Raw genomic sequence first — 22,439 nt, forward strand, 5'->3', positions numbered from 1 at the left:
GTAGTTTTTATTTGTCCTATGGCCACTGGCCTAGTTTAAGCCTTCCTCATTCTTATTTACACTTACTGCTCTTCCTGCCTCCAACTCTTTCTCCCTACCATCTTTTACCTTACTGCCCAGCTTTCTCTTTCCAAAGCACTGGTCACATCGTGTTATTTTTTTCTTTTCAGAAGCCTGTCCTGGCTCTCCACTGCCTTAGAATATCTGAACTTTTAAGCCACAAATGTGAGGCTCTTTATGATCTGGTCTCAAAGTACCTTTTTACCCTAATCCCCTGTTATATCTCCAGACGCTTTTCCCCCATCCTCATCATCCTACCTAAATATGCAAGGCCTATTAGCTAACAACTCTGTATTTTTGCCTATGCTACATCCTCTAAAACATTTGAGGGACAATTTTTGGACATATGGTTGTATTTCTGCTTTGGTTCTGCTGTTTACAGGTGGCTGTGTGAGCTTTAATATGTTATTTTGATCTCTTTGAGCCTCAGGTTTTTTTCTTAATATCTCCATCTTCATAATGTTAATACCTACCTGACAGAGTTGTTAGGATTCATTCAGATAATGAATACAAAAGCATGTTGTAAACTAAATGCATGGCACACATGTATGGCATTATTTTCTACCTACCTCTGTCAGGATGCTTTTGACTTCAAATAACAGAAATCCAACTGAAAATGGCTTAAACAATGAGGAAGCAAGTCTGGAGGTAAGGCGGTACCAGGGTTGGTTAATTCAGCAGCTCTGTAGTGTCATCAGGGACACAGGGTCCTGCCATCCTCCTGCTTTGCTCTTCTTTGTCTGTTGTTCTTTGGTTTGTTCCCCTCACGGTAGTTAGATGGCAACTACAGTCTTAGGTGTCATACGGACAGCAATGTTCAGAGGAAGGAAAGAAGAACATCCCTTTAGTATGCCCATTTTAAGAGTGAGTAAATCTTTCTGGAAGCCTTTCCTCTGTCTCCCCCACCACTTTCCTTCATGTCTAATTGACAAAAACTGTAGCACATGCCCATGCCTAAATCAATCATCACTGGGAAAGGGAATGAGCTCAAGACCGATCATGATTCATCCCCTGGTGCTGGCTCCCACCTCTCCGGAAGGAACAGATGCTCAGAAAAGGACAAAGTAGGGGCTCTGTTAAGGAGGGAGAGATTGTGATAGCACAGTCTTCAGGGATGATCCTGGTTTATTAGAACAAGGAGATGGATGAGTGATAAGTAGTAGATTCATCGTAAAGGGGAGTTTGTTACTGGTAGATCAAGATTTCAGTTAGGCAGCATACAAAATGATAGAATGGATGGGGTAGGAAGAGTATGAAGCTTTTGTTTTTCTAGTTTTAACCTTTGTCTTTATATCTAAATAGGTATGCAGTGGAGCTGATGAAGATCCTGATGATAAAAATGCACCTTTTCGGCAGCGGCCATTTTGCAAATATAAAGGACACACCGCTGATCTTCTTGATCTTTCATGGTCTAAAGTAAGAAATTCTTACTTGAAGAGTGTATTAATTCTATGTAATTATGACTTTGGGATAAAAACAAGTGTTTTCTTCTTATGATTGTCACACTGTCAAGTTTTTGAATGGTTATATATATTTCATGGGAGTTATCTACAAAGTAATCGGTTAAAAAGAGGAGAAACATCAAGTTAGGCTAATAAAATGTATATATTACTTAACAGCTTCTGTCCCGAACTGTCTATATATTTGTACTTTTTTCTTCTTTATGAAGTAATTTTGCAATGTAACTATCCTCGCAAAGTGGATATGACTGCAGCTACAATGGTGAAGTCTGATCTAAGCAAAACTGCTTTGGCTAATCTATATTTATTGAATCATTAAGTTTACCAATATGTAACTCTTTAATAAGTCATCATTTTGGTTTTTTCCCTTAGAGCAAAATTATTTCAGAAGTAGAGGGGCCTGTTCCACCACTGAACAAGTATCTTAGCAGTTTTGCAGAAACTTAAAGGGATACTTTACATTTTATTTAAGGCGTCTGAAGCATGAAGCATTGTTTGGAATTCTTGCATAATACCCTATATTTCCTTTGTGATTAACATTTGTCAGTAATCAGGATCTAAAATATATTTAGAATTGGAGGGGGAAGTAATATTTAAAAGCCTTAAACTAGGGCTCCTGGGTGACTCAGTTGGTTAAGTCTTCCTTCAATTCAAGTCATGATCCCAGGGTCCTGGGATCGAGCCCCACATTGGACTCCTTGCTCAGCAGAGCATCTGCTTCTCCCTCTCTCTCTCTCTCTGCCTCCTCCTCCCACTGCATGTGCGCTCTCTCTCTCTCTCTCTCAAATAAATAAATGAATAAAAAAGCTTTAAAAATATAAAAGCCTTAAACTGAGAAAAGTCAACTGAGTTAACAAAATACCAGCAGAGGGATATCAGTGTTGCACATATATTTTCACTGTGTCAAGTGAACCTCATGTACCACAAAGTTACTACTGGTATATATAGGCAAGTCAGGCTTTCCCTGAGCTCCAACTTTGAATCACTCCATTTATGAATTGCTGCTCCCGTCATAATTGTTTAGGTATTCTGGATGCTTTAAAAAAATCCATCTGTCATAATGTCTTTTTCTAACTTGGAAAAAACTTAGACCTTACCTGGTAGTCTGGTCTTAAACTGAGCCCTAATTGTATCTTTATACTCCTCCCACACCCTGTGTGAAATCTGAGTTGTCAGAAGATACAAATCTGAAGTTTCCAGAATCTAATAATCATACTCATTGGGGATAAGTACAAAGTACACACATATTTGGGAACCTTCACTCGTTTTACTTTCTGAAAACAACCCAATATTTTTTATGGGATGTAACCCTGACTGGAAGAAATGAGCTCTCCGTTGACCACTTATCAGTCAGGGTTCTCCAGAGTAATACAACCAAGAGAACATACATACATAAGGAGATTTATTTTAAGGAATTGGAGCACTCAACTGTGGGTGCAGGCAAGTTGAAATCTGTAGGGCAGACTGGCAGGCTAGAAATTCAGCAGGAGTCACACTGGAGTCTTAGGGCAGAATTTCTTCTCCAGGAATCTTGGTTTTGTTCATAAGGCCTTTATCTGTCTCTGTGCTCTTTTCTTTTGCTTTCTTTTTTACCTGTTTACTTATGTACATGTCTAGATATTATTTGCAACAGGATTCTAAGGCCCAAAGTAGGGACCAGATTTTATTTTACTTTTGTTTCTCTTCAGTATCTAGCATAATCAGTATTTATAGTGATTGTTCTATCTATTGAAGACTTACTTTGTGCCAGGTAATGAGAATTACCTTGTTAATTCTTTTTTTAAAATTTTATTTATTTATTTATTTATTTATTTATTTATTTATTTATTTATTTATTTATTTATTTATGAGAAGGAGAGAAAGAGAATACACGAGCAGGGGAAAGGGCAAAGGGAGAGAGGAGGAGGGAAACGACTCCCTGCTGAGTGCAGAGCCCAACGATACCACTGGGCTTGATCTCCAGATCTGGACCCTGAGATCATGACCTGAGGAGTCCTACAATTAAGGGACTGAGCACCCCAGGCGACCTACCTTGTTAATTCTTAAAGTGACCTGTGAGGTAGACAATATTTCATTTGTAGATAAGGAGACTAGGTCTCTGACCTATCCGAGATCACAAAACTAATTATGGGTGGAACTTAGGTTTAAATCTAATTTCTTTGACTCTGAAGATACTGCTTGGTTCAAGAAAAGTATTTAATTTCATTTATTCAATAAGTATTTATTGAACAGAATCTTCTTAGCATAACAGAACAAATCTTAATAAGTCTTCAGTATCTTCACTTTTAGGGATGTTTTCATATTTCTTTCATATGCTTAAAGCAATAGAGTATTGCAAGAATTGAATAAAATGAGTTTAATGGGGAGCAGACCATAGATTTGGGGGTTTTTATTTTTATTTTTTATCTGAATATTGTTGATATACATAGATTTGGGTTTTATACAGTTTTATTAATGAACTGAAAATAGAAAACTGTACATACTCTTCAGAACATTTCTGGAACTGAGTGGAACTTGAAAATAAAAATAATTGTTATTAGATGTTTCAAAAGTTATAAATCTTTCAAAGTTCTTTTTTTTCTATGTAGAAACCATCTTTATTTTTTTAATTTAAAATCAATTAATGAATAGTGTTATATTAGTTTCAGAGATAGAGTTTAGTGATTTATCAGTTGCATATAACACCCAGTGCTCATCACATTAAGTCCCCTCCTTAATGCCCATCTCCCAGTTACCCCATTTCCCCTCTAGCAAACCTTCACTTTGTTTCCTAAAGTTAAGAGTCTCTTACGGTTTGTCTCCCTCTCTGATTTCACCTCATTTTATTTTTCCTTCTCTTCCTCTATGTTCATCTGTTTTGTTTTTTTAAGTTCCACATATGAGTGAGATCATATCATAGTTGTCTTTCTCTGATTTATTGTCACTTAGCATAATACTCTCTAGTTCCATCCATGTCATTACAAGTGGTAAGATTTCATTCTTTTTGATGTCTGAGTAACATTTTTATCAAAATTCTGGGTTTTTTTAAGATTTTATTTATTGATTCATGAGAGACACACAGAGAGAGGCAGAGACACAGGCAGAAGGAGAAGCAGGATCCTTACAGGGAACCCAATGTGGGACTTGATCCCAGAACTCCAGGATCACACCCTGAGTCAAAGGCAGACAGATGCTCAACCACTGAGCCACCCAGGCATCCCTAAAGTTCTATTTTTTAATTGTATGTTACGCTATCTGTTTAAAAAACAGGGGCGCTTGTGTGGCTCAGTCTGTTAAATGTCAGACTCTCAATTTCAGCTCACATCATGACCTTAAGGTCCTGGGATTGAGCCCTGCGTTGGGCTCCTCTCTCAGTGAGGAGTCTGCTTGAGGATTCTCACTCTCTGCCTTTGCTCCTCCCACCATGCACACATGGCCACATTCTCTCAAATAAGTAAATCTTAAAAAAAATAAAACAGGTATACCACATAACGCATACACTTTTAAAACTAGCCCCAAATAGCACATATTTATTAGTGCAGCAATGTATCCAAATCAATATTTGCACTTAAGCCTTTTTACATTCAAATGTTAAAGATTCTTTATTACTTTTAGCAAATGACTAAGCATCTTATTGCTTTTTTTAAAACATGTTCTACTTAAGCACTCTGCAGAAGAGTGTAGTGGTTACAGCCTGGCCCGAAGGGCAGACTCCCTAAGTTTGAATTCCACTCTGCCACTGATGAGCTGTGTAGTCTTAGACAATTATTTAATATCTCTGTCCCTCAGTGTTCTCATTTGTAAAGGGGGATAATAATGTAACCAACCTCATAGCATAGTGTTGAGAAAAACTTTTAGCACATTGCAAGTACTCAATAAATGTCATCATTGCTTTGATTTGTTTAGCACCTTTAGACATACCAAAGAACACTAGGGTCTCATTTGTGTTTTCTCCTTCATTATAACTCATAGTTCTCTCCTTAAATAGATTATGCTGAAAAGTTAATGAACTTCTGCCAGCTGGAAGCTTTTGACAGATATATGTTTGGTTCCTGGGTTGAGCCATCATAGTGCCTAAAGCAGTTACACTACCCTCTTATAGCTTTGAAAATTCTGTGATTTATTCCGAGATGTTTGACAATTTCTTTTCTCTCATTTTCTTGCCTAGGGTATGACAGGTGCACAATAACTTTTCATTTTCCTGCTGCATTATAGGGTAATCTTTTTGAAGGCATTTTAAGTGTCACTTAGGGAATTTGTGTGAGTTAAAATAAATTAGTGTTGCCAGTGTCAAAATAACTGAACTGAAGTGACAGTCAAATGAATGGATGCCTTATACTCAGCCTCATGCAGACTATAACAACTAAGGCACACCTTAGTCCTCTCTTGTTGCCTAGCAGATTTCTTTTGACATAGATGGTAAGATTTTCCTAATTTCAGAACAGGTAATATAAAAAAAGTCTTAGAATTGAAGGAATATGTTATGTAACTGGGAAAAAATGGGATCTTCCAAGTGAATTGGATAATCTTGTTCTTTCTGATGCTAAGTATAATAACAAAACTATTGAAATACATAGGACTGAAAATAAAAGCCTTTAATTGTACAAGTAGTGTTTTTTCATAGGGTGATAAAATGATCAATGTCAATTTCTTGATAGAACTACTTCCTGCTTTCTTCTTCGATGGATAAAACGGTCAGGTTATGGCACATTTCCAGAAGAGAATGCCTTTGCTGTTTTCAACATATAGATTTTGTCACTGCCATAGCTTTCCATCCAAGAGTAAGTAATTTTTATGTATTTTTTATTAGACCAGAAGAAGGCAAGGGAACCTGGTGTCCCTGAGGGCTTTTGGACTACAGAAAAAAAAGTTATTAACAGCCACATAGTTAAGAACAACTTAATTTAGTGTTTCATTTTGTTTTATTTATTTATTAAAAGATTTTATTTATTCGCTTGACAGCATACAAGCACAACCAGGGGGAGTAGCAGGCAGAGGGAAAGGGAGAAGCAGGCTCCCCATGGAGCAGGGAGCCCAAAGTGAGGCCGTGCCAGGACCGTAGGATCATGACCCGAGCCAAAAGCAGACTCCTAACTGACCAAGCCATCCAGGCCCCCCTATTTATTTTAAAGTAGGCTCCACACCCATCATGGAGCCCAGTGTGGGGCTTGAACTCATGACCCTGAGATTAAGACCTGAGCTGAGATCAAGAATTGGATATTTAACTGACCAAGCCACCCAGGTGCCCTTCTTTTTTTTTTTTTTAAGATTTATTTATTTATTTTTGAGAGAGCGAGAACACAAACGTGAGAGGGAGGGGCAGAGGGAGAGGGAGGGGCAGAGGGAGAGAATTTCCAGCAGACTTCCCGCTGAGTGCAGAGCTCTGTAACAGCATGCAGCTCAGTCTCACAACCCTGAGGTTGTGACCTGAGTCAAAATCAAGAGTCGAATGCTCAACCAACTAAGCCACTCTGGCACCCCTTAAGCATCTGACTCATGATCTCAATTCAGGTCTTGATCTCCAAGTTATGTGTTTAAGTCCCACATTGGGCTAGCGTGTAAGCCTACTTTAAAAAAAAATGAGAAAGGAAATATTTTGCTAATCTGTATTAGAAAAACTGGAAATGTTATGGTCTAACTGTAAGAATGAAAAGCCTTCCCAGATCTTTAATAAGACATGCTGAGTATAAATAAAATAACGTGTCCTGTTAAAGACAAGAGAGACTGGAGATGGAGGAAGAAAAGGAGATAGCAGGTAGATTAATTAAATATAGGGAAGCAAATAGGCAAGAATAGCGGGAGGTGTGGAGTGGGAAGAGACAAAGAAGAAAAGGCTGAAAGAGCCAAAGACCAAAATGCATTACAAGGTATACTGAATTCCCATTTAACATCTAAAAATATTTTGTTTTTTGGTTTTGGGATTTTGGTTTGGTTTTGGGGTATTGTGGGTTTTTTGTTTCGTTTGTTTTGTTTTAGTGAGCTCTGCACCCAGTGTGGGGTTTAAACTCACAACACTGAGATCAAGAGTCACATGCTTTTCCAAATGAGCCAGCCATCTTAATTCATTTTCAATGTAGAAAATCTCAGTTTCTTTCCTCTGAAAAGGAAGTATTTCGTATGATTTCAACTAAAGGAGGAAAATTCATCATGGAATTGCTGACCTATCTTATGTCCTTGTAGGATAGAGCCACCAAATGAGTAAGGCTAAATTAATTTTCACTCTGCAACTAAAAGCACAAGGGAAGTCCCATGCTGGTGCTGCTCCACTAGCTAGATTTAAATAAGTGGAGGATTTGAGTTGACCTGACTTACCCTCCCCTATGTTAATGTATAAATCCTATTTCTATTCATGTCCTCTTCGCTCTATGTTTAAGAACCTTTGTCATATTAATGGAACATTTTAGTTACATTTCTTTCTCTTTTTTTCCCCAGATAAAGAGAGAAGAATGAACTTTTTTTTCCCCTCAATATAATTTCCCTTCCTGGGCAGGCTTATAGTGTAAGACCATAATAATTTTGAACCTTAGAAGACTTTGGTTAAGAACTTTGGTAAATTAAAAATGCATAATCAGGGGATCCCTGGGTGGCTCAGCGGTTTAGTGCCTGCTTTTGGCCCAGGGCCTGATCCTGGAGGCCCCAGATCGAATCCCACATCGGGCTCCCTGCATGGAGCCTGCTTCTCCCTCTGCCTGTGTCTCTGCCTCTCTCTCTCTCTCTCTCTGTGTGTGTGTGTCTATGTGTGTGCCTCTCATAAATAAATAAACTAAAAATATTTTCTAAAAAATTAGACCAGCTTAGTGGTAGGCCTGGTTTAGTTTATAGCAGGGTTTTTCACCCTTGGCACTGTTGCCATTTTGAGCTGGATAATTCTTTTTTTTTCCTTTTTCTTTTTTGTTTAAGATTTTATTTATTCATTCATGAGAGACACAGAGAGGCAGAGACACAGAAGAGGGAGGAGAAGCAGGCTCCCTGCAAGAGCCCAGTGCAGGGCTCAATCCCGGAACTCTGGGATCATGCCTGAGCCAAAGGCAGACACTCAACTGCTGAGCCACCCAGGCATCCCTTGAGCTGGATAATTCTTTGTTGTAAAAGGATTAAAGTCTATCCTGTACGTTGAAAAATGTTTAACAGCATTCCTGGCTTCTACCCACTAGATGCCAATAACTCCCCACCCCCAGTTGAGACCATCAAAAATGTCTCCAGACATTGCTAGATGTCCCCTGTGGGGCCAGCTTTGCCACCTGTCAAGAACCCCTGCTTTGAGATTGAGAATTTGAATACTGAAGTGATTTCCTACTGACCTGGTGTCAAAGTTCCCACAAAATAACTGGTTCTGTGGGCTAACCGGTGTTACTCTTTTACCCAAGCATTACATGTATCCCAGAGGAGGATATGGACAAACATATCATTATAGGATAGTTCTTCCCAAAGCATGTTCCTTGAAGGTGCTAGCCCTGCTAGGTGTTCCTGCCTAACTTCCCTCAACCACAACACCCACTTCCCCCAAAATGGTCCCTGCTTATATAAGTTGGAAAACACTGCCTAGTTTATTCCTCTTTTGGAGATTGAGAATGCATGTTAACTGAGAATCGTCTTTAACTTTCTGTAACCCAGAATTCCTCAAACTTCTTGAACCATTCTACACAATATATGCTCCCAGTACATTATCCATTAACATTCGTACGTTGGAAAAAACAGTTTAAGGATATGATAAAGTAGTCAGAAATTCATTTCTCCAAAGTGAATACTGAAGTTTCTAATTGTTATTTTTAGTTAATAACGCTTGCTTGAGGGCACCCAGCTGGCTCATTCGGAGCACGTGACTCTTGATCTTGGGGTTGTGAGTTCAGGCCCCACATTGGATGTAGAGAGTACTTAAAAATAAAATCTTAAAAAAATAATGCTTGAAGAATAATATTTTATAAATGGAATCTACATATTTTAAACATTATTTCTAATATGTTTATGTTTTGATTTCCTAATGAATTTTTCTTGATCTGGTAAAATGAGAGTTTTCTATTTTGCAACACCTTTAGGATGACAGGTATTTTCTAAGTGGGTCATTGGATGGAAAGCTCCGCCTTTGGAACATACCTGACAAAAAAGTTGCTTTATGGAATGAAGTAGACGGTCAAACAAAATTGATCACAGCTGCAAATTTCTGTCAGAATGGCAAATACGCAGTGATTGGGACATATGATGGCAGATGTATTTTCTATGATACAGAGGTAAATGATTATCTTGTGTAAATTTCATAATGGAATACTTAGCAGTTTTGTGTAAAGTGGTGTATCCTCTCTGGGCATTATAAATTGGGGCAAGTAATACCATGCCTGTCTGCAAGCTGGATTGGATGATCTTTGAGATTCCTTCTAATTCTCATATTTTAAATGTGTGATTTCATTTTAGCATCTGAAATACCACACACAAATACATGTCCGATCTACCAGAGGACGCAACAAAGTTGGAAGAAAAATTACTGGTATTGAACCTTTACCTGGAGAAAATAAGGTACTCAGTATTCAGAACCATCTCTTTTCACACTATATATAATAGACTCCTGAAAGTTCCTACTGTCTTGGCTTATATTTTCTTTCATATGGAATACAGTCTTTTTTAGTTTTGAGGTATATTCTCTCTGTATATGTATATGTAATACACTTTTTGGTTATACGTTAACTTAGAGTAAAAGGGGTGGCTCAGCAGTTTAGCGCCCACCTTCACACCAGGGTGTGATCCTGGAGTCCTGGGATCAAGTCCCACGTTGGGCTCCCCTGCATGGAGCCTGCTTCTCCCTCTGCCTATGTCTCTGCCTGTGTGTGTGTGTGTGTGTGTGTGTGTGTGTGTGTGTCTCATGAATAAATAAATAAAATCTTAAAAAAAACAACTTAGAGTAAAAGGTGGTGTTTTTAACTTTTCCTTTGATTTATGTTTAGATACTGGTAACCTCAAATGACTCCAGAATCAGACTATATGATCTTAGAGATTTGTCACTCTCCATGAAGTATAAGGGTTATGTCAACAGCAGCAGCCAGATCAAAGCAAGTTTCAGGTAAATTGACAATGAGAAATTCTCAAGAGATCAGAATATTTCTCATCTACTCCCATATTTTCTTTGATCTATGCCTTATGTTTATATGGTGTTTCTAGTTACTTTGCACTTTTACAACTGATCTCATGTTATTATCATGCAGTACTCACCTTATCCACCTATTTAGTAGATGGAGTTGGAATTGCCCCTTTTCTGCAGACAAAGAAACTAAGACTCAGAAAATTAAGTAATTTGTCTAAAGTCACTAGGTGTTGCAGAGCTAGGATTAGAAGACTCACTCCCGGCTCCAGAGTTTGTGCTTTTGTACTTTTATGTAAGCTTTCTAAGAGGAAATTTACCTGCCACCCACCCATGGTCTTTATCCTTTTAGTACTGAAGCTAATAAAGCCTTTTAACACCCTAAAGTTACAGTGTCCTATATTTACACCTTTACAGAACATTATTATTTGAACTCTTAATTTGGGGTCTGGAGGCTCTCCTGAAATAACTGCCTCTTCTTATAGCCCTCTTTCAGCCCTTTTCTTAACAGTTCTCCTTTCTTCTTGAATTACCCAGTAATTACCGAGAAATTTAATTGGTGAAGTGTTCTGCTTCTCTCTTTCATCTTGTTAAGTAGGTATTTCTCTCAATGTGGGTTAACTAGCAGCACAGTTATCTAGAGCTTTAATGAGCATCCTTGTGCCTCTGGCCTCTATGTCAAACCTGCATGTTCAGAACCTCTGGAGTAAGATTAGGAGTCTAGATTTCAACAAGCTCTCTTGTGTGTTGGCTTAGGTATTTTAAAGTAGGAAGCAGTGATAGAGGAAAACCTAAAAAAAAACTGATTTTTTTTCTTTCTTTCCCAAATTTAGCCATGATTTTAGTTACCTCGTTAGTGGCTCAGAAGATAAATATGTTTATATCTGGAGTACTTACCATGACCTCAGCAAGTTTACTTCAGTCAGGAGAGACCGTAACGATTTTTGGGAAGGTATTAAAGGTAACTAAATGCCTTCTTCTGTGTGTTTCCTAAGTGAATAAAGTTAAAGTGGAGATGTATTACAAGTAAATTTGTACAGGTATTATTTCAGAGACAATTTGGCAGTTATAACCACTTTTGCTTTGTATTTGGCTTTGTTTGAATTTTCTGTACCAAGGAAAAACTTGTCTAAAATTTGGGAAGTCATGAAATCTCAGAACTTGTACAGGCATACCTCCTTTTAATTAAGATGTGTACATTGTCTTTATAGACCTAATTCTAGTGCACATTAATTGACTTCAGTACAGTGTAGACAGAATTTTTATATATGCACTGGGAAACAAATTCATTTGACTTGCTTTATTGCAATATTCACTTTTTTACAATGATCTGGAACAAAATGTGCAGTGTCTCTCAGGTATGCCTATATGTAATATTTTTTAGAATATATTTTTGGATTTTAAATAGTTATGTATTAATTTTAAAGGATATTAGCATATATAACATACACTACTGTATTTTTTGCATATGATACTTCTTGTCTTGATGTTTAGAATCAAATTTATTTGTTATCCTGAAGTAAATTCTTTTTCCCCAGCACACAATGCAGTTGTTACATCAGCCATCTTTGCTCCAAACCCAAGTTTGATGTTGTCTTTGGATGTGCAATCTGAAAAGTCAGAAGGGAATGAAAAAGGTGAAGATGTTGAAGTTTTGGATACTGTGCCCTCTGGTAGGTACTCATATTTTATTTGTCCTACATTTTTTTCTAGTCAGCACTTAGTAGCTTCATTGACCTACATAGGGTATTGTGAGGTTTTCATGTGTATGAAGAATATTTCTTGTTTACAACATAATTGTTGGGAGTATCCCTTGCTAAATATTTCAGTGGCCTATTTCTTGCAAACTTGACTTCATTTAAATTTACCTGGGAATTAAAAATGAAAATTTTAAAAGCTCATAATTTTTTTATGGGCAGTTCTGCTTGGAGAAATGCAAACAAGACATACAAATGCAAAATTTCTTTATTATCTGTCTCTTCTAGTGGACTGTCATTCTGAGGACAGAGACTTGCTAATGTCCTATGTATTGTTGTGATGCCAGTGCTTAGCACAGTGCTTGCCTGCATGTAGCCGCTCCTAATAGGCATGTGTTGAACAAATGAATTAAACCAAAATGAAAGCAGTGTCTTTTTCTACTTGCCACATACATATATAGCTCTGTAACCTCTCAAATCTGTAGCTATTTACAAGCCTCTGATTTTTTTTTTTGCAATTTGTACCATATGCATAGAGAAATGAGGAGTAATTTCAGTTATATAAAATGCTCAGGTTACGGGACACCTGGGTGACTCAGTGGTTGAGCATCTGCCTTTGGCTCAGGTCATGATCCCAGGGTCCTGGGATCAAGTTCTGCATCGGGCTCCCCATGGGGAGTCTAATTCTCCCTCTGCCTGTGTCTCTCATGAATAAATAAAATAAAAATCTTAAAAAAAATTTGGACTAGTTAATGAAAACAAATCTATTATTCAAATGAATTGCAGAATAGTTTATTAAATGTTCTTTTTCACTCTAGAGACTACAACCAGACCTTTTAGAGAGTTCTAAAGCCACAACAAAAGATACAGTATACAAACAGGGCTTCTAAAAGTATTTGAATACTTAAAAGTTCATAAATATTTTTATTTCATTTAATCTCAAGTAATTTCCCTTATAGTATTATTTACACTGTGCATTGTACCAAATACACTATTTCTTCTGTGGCAGCATAGATAAACTTCAGTCTAGTATGTCCTTCAATTACAAGATTTAAAAATAAACCAAATCAGCATTATTAAACCCTTACTAAATGCCTGTTTAGAAATACTTACTTTTTCTTTTTTTTCTCAGAATCAGATCTAGTGTTCTCTTTTAACTTAAGTCATTTGGGTTTTTTTTTCCCAGTGATACCTTTTTTATACTCTGTACATGTCCCTTACACATTTCACTGAAAATTCTAGCTTTTTTTCTTTTAAGAATTAATTTATTTAGAGAGAATATGGAATGGTGTGGGGTAGGGGGACACAGAGAGAGAGAGAGAGAGAGAATCCCAAGGGGACGCCACTCTGAGCACAGAGCCCAACACAGGCCTTGATCTCTGACCCTGAGATCATGACCTGAGCCGAAATCAAGACACTCAACTAACCAAGCCACCCAGGTGCCCCTGAAAATTCTAGCTTTTAAGACAACTTGAGAGAAGCACCTGGGTAGTTCAGTAGGTTAAGTGTCTGCCTTTGGCTCAGGTTATGATCACAAGCCCCACATTGGGCTCCAGAGAGCCTGCTTCTCCCTGTCCCTCTGCCTGCCACTTCCCCTGCTTGTGCTCTCTCGCTCTGTCAAATAAATAAAATCTCTTTAAAATTTTAAAAAAATAAAACAACTTGAGGAAAGATGAAAAAGTACTTTAAAAAAAAAACTTTTCAAAACTCCACCATATTAACAGGGTTCAATTGACTCACTGGATCCTTTTTAAAGAGGCACAACTTTTAATGCATTATACTCAGATTTGTGATGGCTGTTTTGTACCCATTGAGGTAAAATGTAAGAATAAACTCTGAAAACTATGGTATGAGATCATAAAACCTATCTGATCGTCCTCTCTATTTCTGACATAGTTGGCAATTTACGCTTCAATTTTCCGCATGTGTAAAATAGTGTTAATACCCAGTTTATAAGGTTGTAGTAAAAATTAAAGAGAATATATAGTGTCTAGCAAAACGTCTGCTGCATAGGAGACATCATTATTGTCGTATCTTACAAAGCATTTATCTGTACACAATGAATTATTTTCTTCTAGCCTTTCTCATATCTCATATTCCAAGTCCTTTGCTGCTGCTGCATAGCACAACTTTGAGATATGATCAAAGGATATATCAGTAAGTTTCTGAAATGTTCACAGGCTTAGGATAGGTTTTTAGCGAATCTAAATGAAGCCATTTTGTCTTAACTCATTCTGTACACAACTTTTCAGTTCAATTTGGATTATTTTCTTCCTTACTGATCAGTCCTTTATAAATCTACAGCTTTTGCCTATGCATAATAGTTAACAAACTTTGTTTGTTAAATGATTTTTGCTGGCAAATATAAGAGGTAGGCATTTTGCCATTCAGCATAGCCATATAGCTCTTCAATACAAACCATAGAGGCTGGGGACGCCTGGGTGGCTCTGTGGTTAAGTGTCTGCCTTTGACTCAGGGAGTGATCCTGGAGTCCCAGGATCAAGTCCCACATCGGGCTTCCTGTGGGGGCCTGTTTCTCCCTCTGTCTGTGTCTCTACCTCTCTCTCTGTGTCTTTCATGGATAAATAACTCTTTAAAAAAAACATAGAGGCAAAAAGTTGCTGTCAGTATTTACACAGTGATCATGTATACTTCATTTCATGGCAATTGCAGTATGTCTGCTGTACAATGAACCTTACTGTCAACCTTATTAGAGACCCCCCTGATAGCAACACACTTGGCCCAGCTGATCCTGTTTTGTCAGCCTTCTAGTCCTGGGGCTGAATAATATGCTAGTCTCCTGCCATGAAGTGAAGCATTGGACAATTTAGAGGCCTGGGCTCCCTGGGAGTAAATCCAGGCATCCAGGCCCCAAAGGTCTGTAATCTCTCCAAGCCAGGGAAAGACCAGGTAACACACAGTAAGTGGAAGTGAGCCTCAGAAAGAGGAGAGTACAAGAGAATGAAAAGATTACAAGAGCGAGCTGGAAAGAAGAGACTGAGGGGTGCCTGGCTGGCTTGGTCCGTGGAGCACGTGACTTGATCTCAGGGTTGTGAGTTCTAGCCCCACAATGGATATAGAGATTACTTAAAAAAAAAATCTTGGAGGTGGGAGAAGACTATAAACATGGGGGAAAGGTGTGGAGTCTTGGACATGTGGCACTTATAACCTCAGGTTTTGTATTCTTTTAAAATCAACTAAAACCTTTTTTTTATGCTTTTAAGGTATTATGAAGACAGATAATACAGAAGTTCTTCTTTCGGCTGACTTCACTGGAGCAATCAAAGTGTTTATTAACAAAAGGAAAAATGTATCTTAATTTGAAATGACATTTAAAATAAACATATCAGTAAGTTTCTATATGTATCAGAACTGAAAAAAGTATATTATAGTGTTTCAGGCTAACATCTTTTTGTTTTAATTTTTATTGGAAGTTCAAATATAATATATTTTTTGAGAGGCAGTGTTAATGATCTATAAACCCTGGACTGATAGACTAGAAAGAAATGTGGCTAGAATAACATTGCCAGACATTAGGCTTTATGTTTTGTTATATTTGTGTTTTTGTTACATAATTGTGAACATGCACAGGTTTCTGCATGAAAATATATTAATATATTAATCACATGTGTGTGCCTTTTGGTTACATGCACTAAATCTAACAGAGTTAAATTATTTCAGTGGCCCTTTTGGCCTCTTACAGGGAGTGGTGGGGGAGTCTTGTTTCTAGCTTAAACCATTTCTTTTGCACAAAACTTCATTTTTCAGGAAAGTGGTATTGACTGAGTTACTGTTTTGAAAATGTTATACAGGTTTTCAATAGGTCAACAACCATGTATAAATGGTTTTTATAAATTTCTCAATTTGGGGATAAGATTTTTTTTGTGGTCTAAATTGTGGACTTAAGACTCTTTTCTTTGTATGTATATATATCATTTTTCTTTTTTCTTTTCTCTTTTTTTTCTTTTCTTTTTCTTTTTCCTCTTTTTCTTTTTTTTTTCTTGCCACACTGGAGCACAATGTTTCTATGTAAAGAATTCTTTTCATTCTTTATCCATGAGCACCAGGCTTTGCTCACGTAAAAAAATTAAGCCGCATTAAGGAGTGAGTCTTCTTTTTTACAATAATGTAAAAATGAACTGTTTACATTTTTTTAAAGCATTGTAGTTTTAAAAATTAAGCTGTTTTGTTTTGTGTTGTTGAATTTGAAAGCCTTTGTAAATATTGATATAATGTACCAATGAAATAACATCTGGGGCAATGGAACCCTGATCATGTTGTTGATGGTTAGCATATGTTTCTGAAAATTAAATATGTATTATTAAAAGTTGGTCGCCAAACACTTGTTAAATATGTGACTTTATTTTCAAATGACTTTGGTAAACTGAGGAATGGAAGAAAAATAAAGTCTTGTTTTATACTTTGATTTTTAGCAAGCAGAACACTGGATTTTGGACCCTTAAGTTATAATGCATTAGCTACATACCTTTAAGAAAAAAAATTTTTCTAATTCTAAAAAGAACACTGCTAAGATTTCATCTGTATGTTTATGTGTTTTTTACTCCACTTGTTTTCCATATCTGAGTGAGAAGCTGGAGAGCCATGATCATATCCTTATTAATCAGCATGGTCTTGGAGTGTTCTGGATATTCTGGTTCATTACATATTGTTTGCCTTGCTTTCTCCCCTTGCTTTTTACATATTACAAACAATTACATATTGTTTGCCTTGCTTTCTCTTTCCAGTGCTGTACTCTCCCCACCGCCCCCCTGCTCGCTCTTCTGTACTCTACCTGACACATGGAATTGTTATGCCATTGGCTTTGTAACCAGTTTCTTTAATCTCAAAATCTGGGTGGCAGTGAGTTTGGTTTAGTGTTACAGAGAATTTGATGTCTTCAACTTCTTTGAGGCAGCTTGGCTTTCACTGACTTCTGTCCAAAGACTTATAGTCTACTGTGGTGCTAATCATTTCAACTGCAGATATTTGGAGCATTGCCATAGGACTATTTCCTGACAGGTTTTATGCAGTTTCTGGAACAAAAAGGCAAAAAAAATAGTTGGGATGCTATTTTGAGAGAATAATACAAATGTCTCTAAATTTAGTTTTTTAAATGTTTGCTATCACTATGTAAATACATTGCAGATTTCTAAGTCAGAAGGGGAATTTGGGAACACAGAATCAAGATATATACAAAGAAAAACTGATTAATATTTCTCCCTAAAATGAGTATTAGAAACTCAATTTAATAAGTGGTGTGGAGGAAAGAGCACAGATTATAGAATCAGAGAAACTTAGATTTGGTTCCCTCTATTAGTACATTCCATGGGTAAGTTATATATCTTATATTTACATTTCCTTATCTATAATATGAGAACACCTAACTGAAATTGTAAAGATTTACTGAGAAATCATGTATGTATAAAGCTTTTTGCCTCACAAGTAGGTGTATTCAACAAATGTACATTTCTCACAGCCTTTCCCAAATCCCTGAGTGCCCTCTAGACTTTCTCCCCCCACAAAAAAGTATATAGAAGTGCTTTCTAGACATTTGAGATTTCATAGATGAATATCATTTTAGGTATTGACATAAAGCACCAACATTTTTTTTTGCCAACTTGACACTTTTTAAGCCATCTATGATCACCTCTTCAGAAAAGTGAACATTTGATAGTTTAAAAAGTTAAGTACAATCTTATCATCTTAGAGCAGTGAACAATCTATTAAAGTGAATAAACCTAGCTTTTGGGCAAAAAAGTAACCATATTCCCTTATTTTCCAATTTTTCCTTCCTTGAAAATTTCATCATGGACCTAATGTGGCAAGATGAAAACCACTGTGCTAGATGAACAAAACAAGTTTAAAAGATTTTTATTAAAAGCTCTTTGAAAAGTCATTTTGAGTTTTTCTCTCTCTTGCTTACCTTAATTGGAATTGTTAACGACTCAACATAATTTAGCATGCCACCTTCTCTGATCTTCAAATGATACAATGACTAGGCAATGACTAGGCAATGACTTTTTATTCTTTGAAATATATATTTAACAATTTATTATCTCTCAAGTCCTGATTTCAATTGTGTAATTTTGAAAATCAGAGGTCAGATAGCCTCACTCATAAAAAAAAAATCGTCAAAATATTCTTTAAGCATTTCAGTTATTTTTAAAGAAAAACAGCTTTTTCCAAGGGTAGAATATTTTTAAATAACCTCAATTACTATGGGGATTCAAGGTAGAGACATGTTTGAAATTTAATGTTTCCCCATAACTTTTCAAAAGAGAAACATTCCCTCCCAGTTTCACTGTTTCTAGTTTTCTGACTGATTCATTAAGCAAATGTTTATTGAACACCTACTATATACAGAGCGCTGCTAGGACTAGAGAAGAGTAAGGCAACATTCCTGTGCCAGAAGAGCTTACAGTCTGGCGGAGAAGATTCCCACAGAAACAAGTAAGAGGCTTGGAACTGTCTTGTGGCTATGGACCTAGAAATGCCCCTTCTCACCCTAACCCCTGTCTGTTCTGCCCTTCCTGGTAACTCATCGCAGCCACTTGATCTCAGGCCAATCTTTGTTCATCTAATATTACAAGCAGCAAGGATAATATGGGTAACAGAGTTTATAAGTAAGCCAGAGTAAGGCAGAGAAAATGGAGTACTCTCCATGGTGACATTTTCCCTGGTCTCTGGTCCTTTCCTCCCAGCCTGAAATCTTTGTCTTATTCCCCAAAAAATCTTAACTGTCTTCTTTGGGTTAACTCCAGCTTAATAGACACCCCCCCCCTCAACTGCTGTCCTGTTGCCTTCAGTTCTGAAGCTTTGCCTGTTTTGTTCTCTAGATTTGAGTCCGCCATGCTACTGGGGAACTCAGGCTCCCCTTATTAACCACAGCCACTTTTCTGGTATAGATTTATGCACATGAAATACATTCAGGTTGGTGGAGCAGGGCCGATGTGAGGGGATTAAGGGAGATGGGATATAGACTTGAAGGGAAAAAGATCTATCACAGAGTCCCAAACAAATCAAATGCCATCGTGTAAGTTAGCTAGGGTGTTCCAAGCAGATAGTTTGCTCCTATATCCAGCTACCCTGCATTACATTTTTTAAATAAAATTTTCATTTTAAAGTAACTAGATGAACAGAAAGTTGCAAAGAATATATGGGGATCCTATATAGGATTCCCTCAGTTTCTCCTAATGTTAACATCTTATATTACCATGGTGCATTAGTCAAAACTAAGAAACCAACTCTGGTACATTATTATTAAGTAAATTCCAGACTATTCAAATTGTACCAGTTTTTCCACTTAGTGTCTTTTTCAGTTCTAAGATCCAACCCAGAATACCATATTGCATTTAGGCCTATTATGCTTTCTTAATTTAAATACACATTTTATATTAGAATATTAAGGGGCAACTGAGTGACTCAGTAGGTTAAGCATCTGACTGGATTTTTGCCTCAGGTCATGATCCTCAGGCTCGTGGGATTGAGCCTGACATTGGGCTCTGCTGTCCTCAGCGTGGAGTCTGCTGTAGATTCTCTCTCTGACCCTTCCCTCCTCCCAAATATATACATCTTTTTCTTTAAAAAATAGTTTTAGGGGATCCCTGGGTGGCTCAGCGGTTTAGCGCCTGTCTTTGGCCCAGGGCGTGATCCTGGAGACCCGGGATCGAGTTCCGTGTCGGGTTCCCGGCATGGAGCCTGCTTCTCCCTCCTGTGTCTCTGCCTCTCTCTCTATATATATGTCTCTCATAAATAAATAAGTTTAAAAAAATAGTTTTAAGTTTTCAGAAAAGTTGGCAAAGAGTTCGTGTAACTCCTGTACCACTTTCTCTGTTAACATCTTACGTTACTGTGGTACATTTTTCACATTAAAAAACCAACATTTGGTACATTATTACTAACTAAACTATATGCTTTCTTCAGATTTCACTGGTTTTTAACCTAATGTCTTTGTTCTGGGATCTAATCCAGGATATGATATTACATGTGGTTGTCAGGTCTCTTTAGGTTCCTCTTAGCCATTATGGTTTTTCAGATTTTTCATGCTTTTGATAACCTCAACAGTTTTGAGAAGTATTGGTCAAGTATTTTGTTGAATGTCCCTGGGTTTGGGTTTGTCTGGTGTTTTCTCATGATTTGACTGGGTTTATGGACTTTTGGAAGGAAGACCACAGAGGTAAATTGCTCTTTTCATTTCATCCTACTAAGGATACATACTATCAACATGACTTAAAACCTGGCTGAGGTAGTAGTGTTTTTCAGGTTTCTCTACTATAGAGTTAATTTTTTCTTTTTTTCTATAAATCTACCCTTTGGAAATGAATCACTAAGCACAGCCCAAACCTCCTTTGGGGCAAGTAACTATACAACTTATTTGGTATTGTTAAGTGTGGGTGATAGGTCTCTTCTCATTCATTCATTCATTCATTTATTTATTTATTTATTTATTTATTTATTTAACTCAACCCTTTATTTACGTTAGCATGGGTTTGTGGGTATTTATTTTATGCTTTGACTTGTAAACCAATACTGTATTATTTTGTTGTTCAGCTTGTTCCAGCCTTGTATTTAGGAATTCTTTCAAGCTGGCTTCTGTGTCCAGTTGGCATCCCCTATTTTTTTTTTTTTTTAGCATTTCCTTACTTTCTGTCACTCCAAGATGCTCTAGGATCATCTTGTATCTTTCCTGCCCCAGCCATTTAATCGAGGAGCCCTGGTTCCCTTTATTGGAGAAGGATATTAGAAACCAAGATCTGGGTGTTAGATGTGCTCGTTTCTCCCAGGTGTCATTTCTCTTAGACTTTCTCATCTGGCAGAGCAAAGAAATAAATGTGTGTATGCTAATATATATATATATATATAAATATCTAGAAACATTTCTATGTAACCATCAATATTATAAGTTCTTATTGACGTCTCTAATCCATTAATACGTGGATCATTCTAGTTTCCTCTTGCTTATTAATAACCTCCTTCTCCAACAGAGAAACCTGGCTCCCACCATTTACTATCCATTTACTTATTTATTCAATCCCAGCACAACACATTCAATGGTTTTAGAATTGGTAACCTATATCCCCATGAGAAACAACTTTACCAACAGGAGTCCAGTTTTTCTGTATAGTCTTTATCTTTGGTGTCATAGTTCTGGTCACAGAACTGTTTTCCAAAGTTACTTAGGTGAGCACCTTTTCCCCCACCCATATTATCTTTTTAATAATTAGATTATATTATTCTGTCCCTCTAATTAAAATCATTTGGGATTTGATTATGTACATAGCCATCCTTATTTAATAAGCAAGCTGTGGCAGTTTTCTGTAGACCACTTCCTGCGTTGCTTTCAGATGCTAAGCATTTTCTTAAAGCAGTTTTACAGTTCTGTCCTGGTATTGCGTGGAGGTTTCACTCATTCAGCAAACATCAAGTGCTTAATCTGTGTCAAGGTCTTGCCAGGAGTCTTAATAGAAACAGGAAAGTGATAATTTTGTTAAGACTATGTTTATATGATTAAAGGGGTCATCTTCTCTTACCTCAGTGCCGAACCATTTATGGGAAGAGAGGGGGGATATATTTATATTCACATATAAATAAGGTAAAAAAAAGAATTTATATATATAAAGTATATAAATCCATATTTATGTATAAAGAATGGTTAGTAAAAACCCACTTATCTAATTCAACATGCAAACAGGTATTGATTACACTCTGCTTATATATAAGCAGTATTCTGAATTGTCAAAAAACAAATATTTGAGAATACACAGTTTAGTGACATAAAGAATTAGTAATTCATTAGAAGATAGGAAAGCCATTCTTTCAAAGATAGTCATTTCTTAGTTATGAATAATTTAATCATAAATAATTTAATCCTCTCTTAATGAGAGAGGATGCTTTTTTAAAAGTTGAGTATATTGGTGGTTGGGATTCATGCTGTGGATCTTCATAGAGGCTAACCCGACAGCCCATAACTGAGTTGCAAATGAGTCTGCCTGCATTCATTTGCTAGTTCTGTCATAACAAAATACCGCACCCTGAGTGACTTAACACAAATTTGTTTTCTTACAGTTCTGGAAGTTAAAAGTCTAAGATCAAGATGCTGGCAACTTTTGTTTTTTCTGAGGCCTCTCTCCTTGGCTTGCAGATGGCTGCCCTCATGCTGCCTCTTCACATGGG

General features: G+C 36.9%; 1 protein-coding gene across 1 annotated transcript in view; it reads left to right on the forward strand.

The window, feature by feature from the left end:
- WDR44 (WD repeat domain 44) overlaps nt 1–16,617 on the forward strand; it is an 81,356-nt gene extending 64,739 nt beyond the window's left edge. Inside the window, exons 13-20 of the mRNA XM_025431340.3 lie at nt 1,363–1,476; nt 6,158–6,280; nt 9,536–9,727; nt 9,909–10,010; nt 10,436–10,551; nt 11,403–11,530; nt 12,108–12,242; nt 15,491–16,617. Coding sequence (XP_025287125.1) covers nt 1,363–1,476; nt 6,158–6,280; nt 9,536–9,727; nt 9,909–10,010; nt 10,436–10,551; nt 11,403–11,530; nt 12,108–12,242; nt 15,491–15,585 — 1,005 coding nt within the window. The 3' untranslated portion in view covers nt 15,586–16,617. The remainder of the gene's footprint in view (nt 1–1,362; nt 1,477–6,157; nt 6,281–9,535; nt 9,728–9,908; nt 10,011–10,435; nt 10,552–11,402; nt 11,531–12,107; nt 12,243–15,490) is intronic.
- The last annotated feature ends 5,822 nt before the right edge of the window (nt 16,618–22,439 follow it).

This window comes from Canis lupus, chromosome X (assembly GCF_003254725.2).
Source record: "Canis lupus dingo isolate Sandy chromosome X, ASM325472v2, whole genome shotgun sequence".
NCBI lineage: Eukaryota > Metazoa > Chordata > Mammalia > Carnivora > Canidae > Canis > Canis lupus.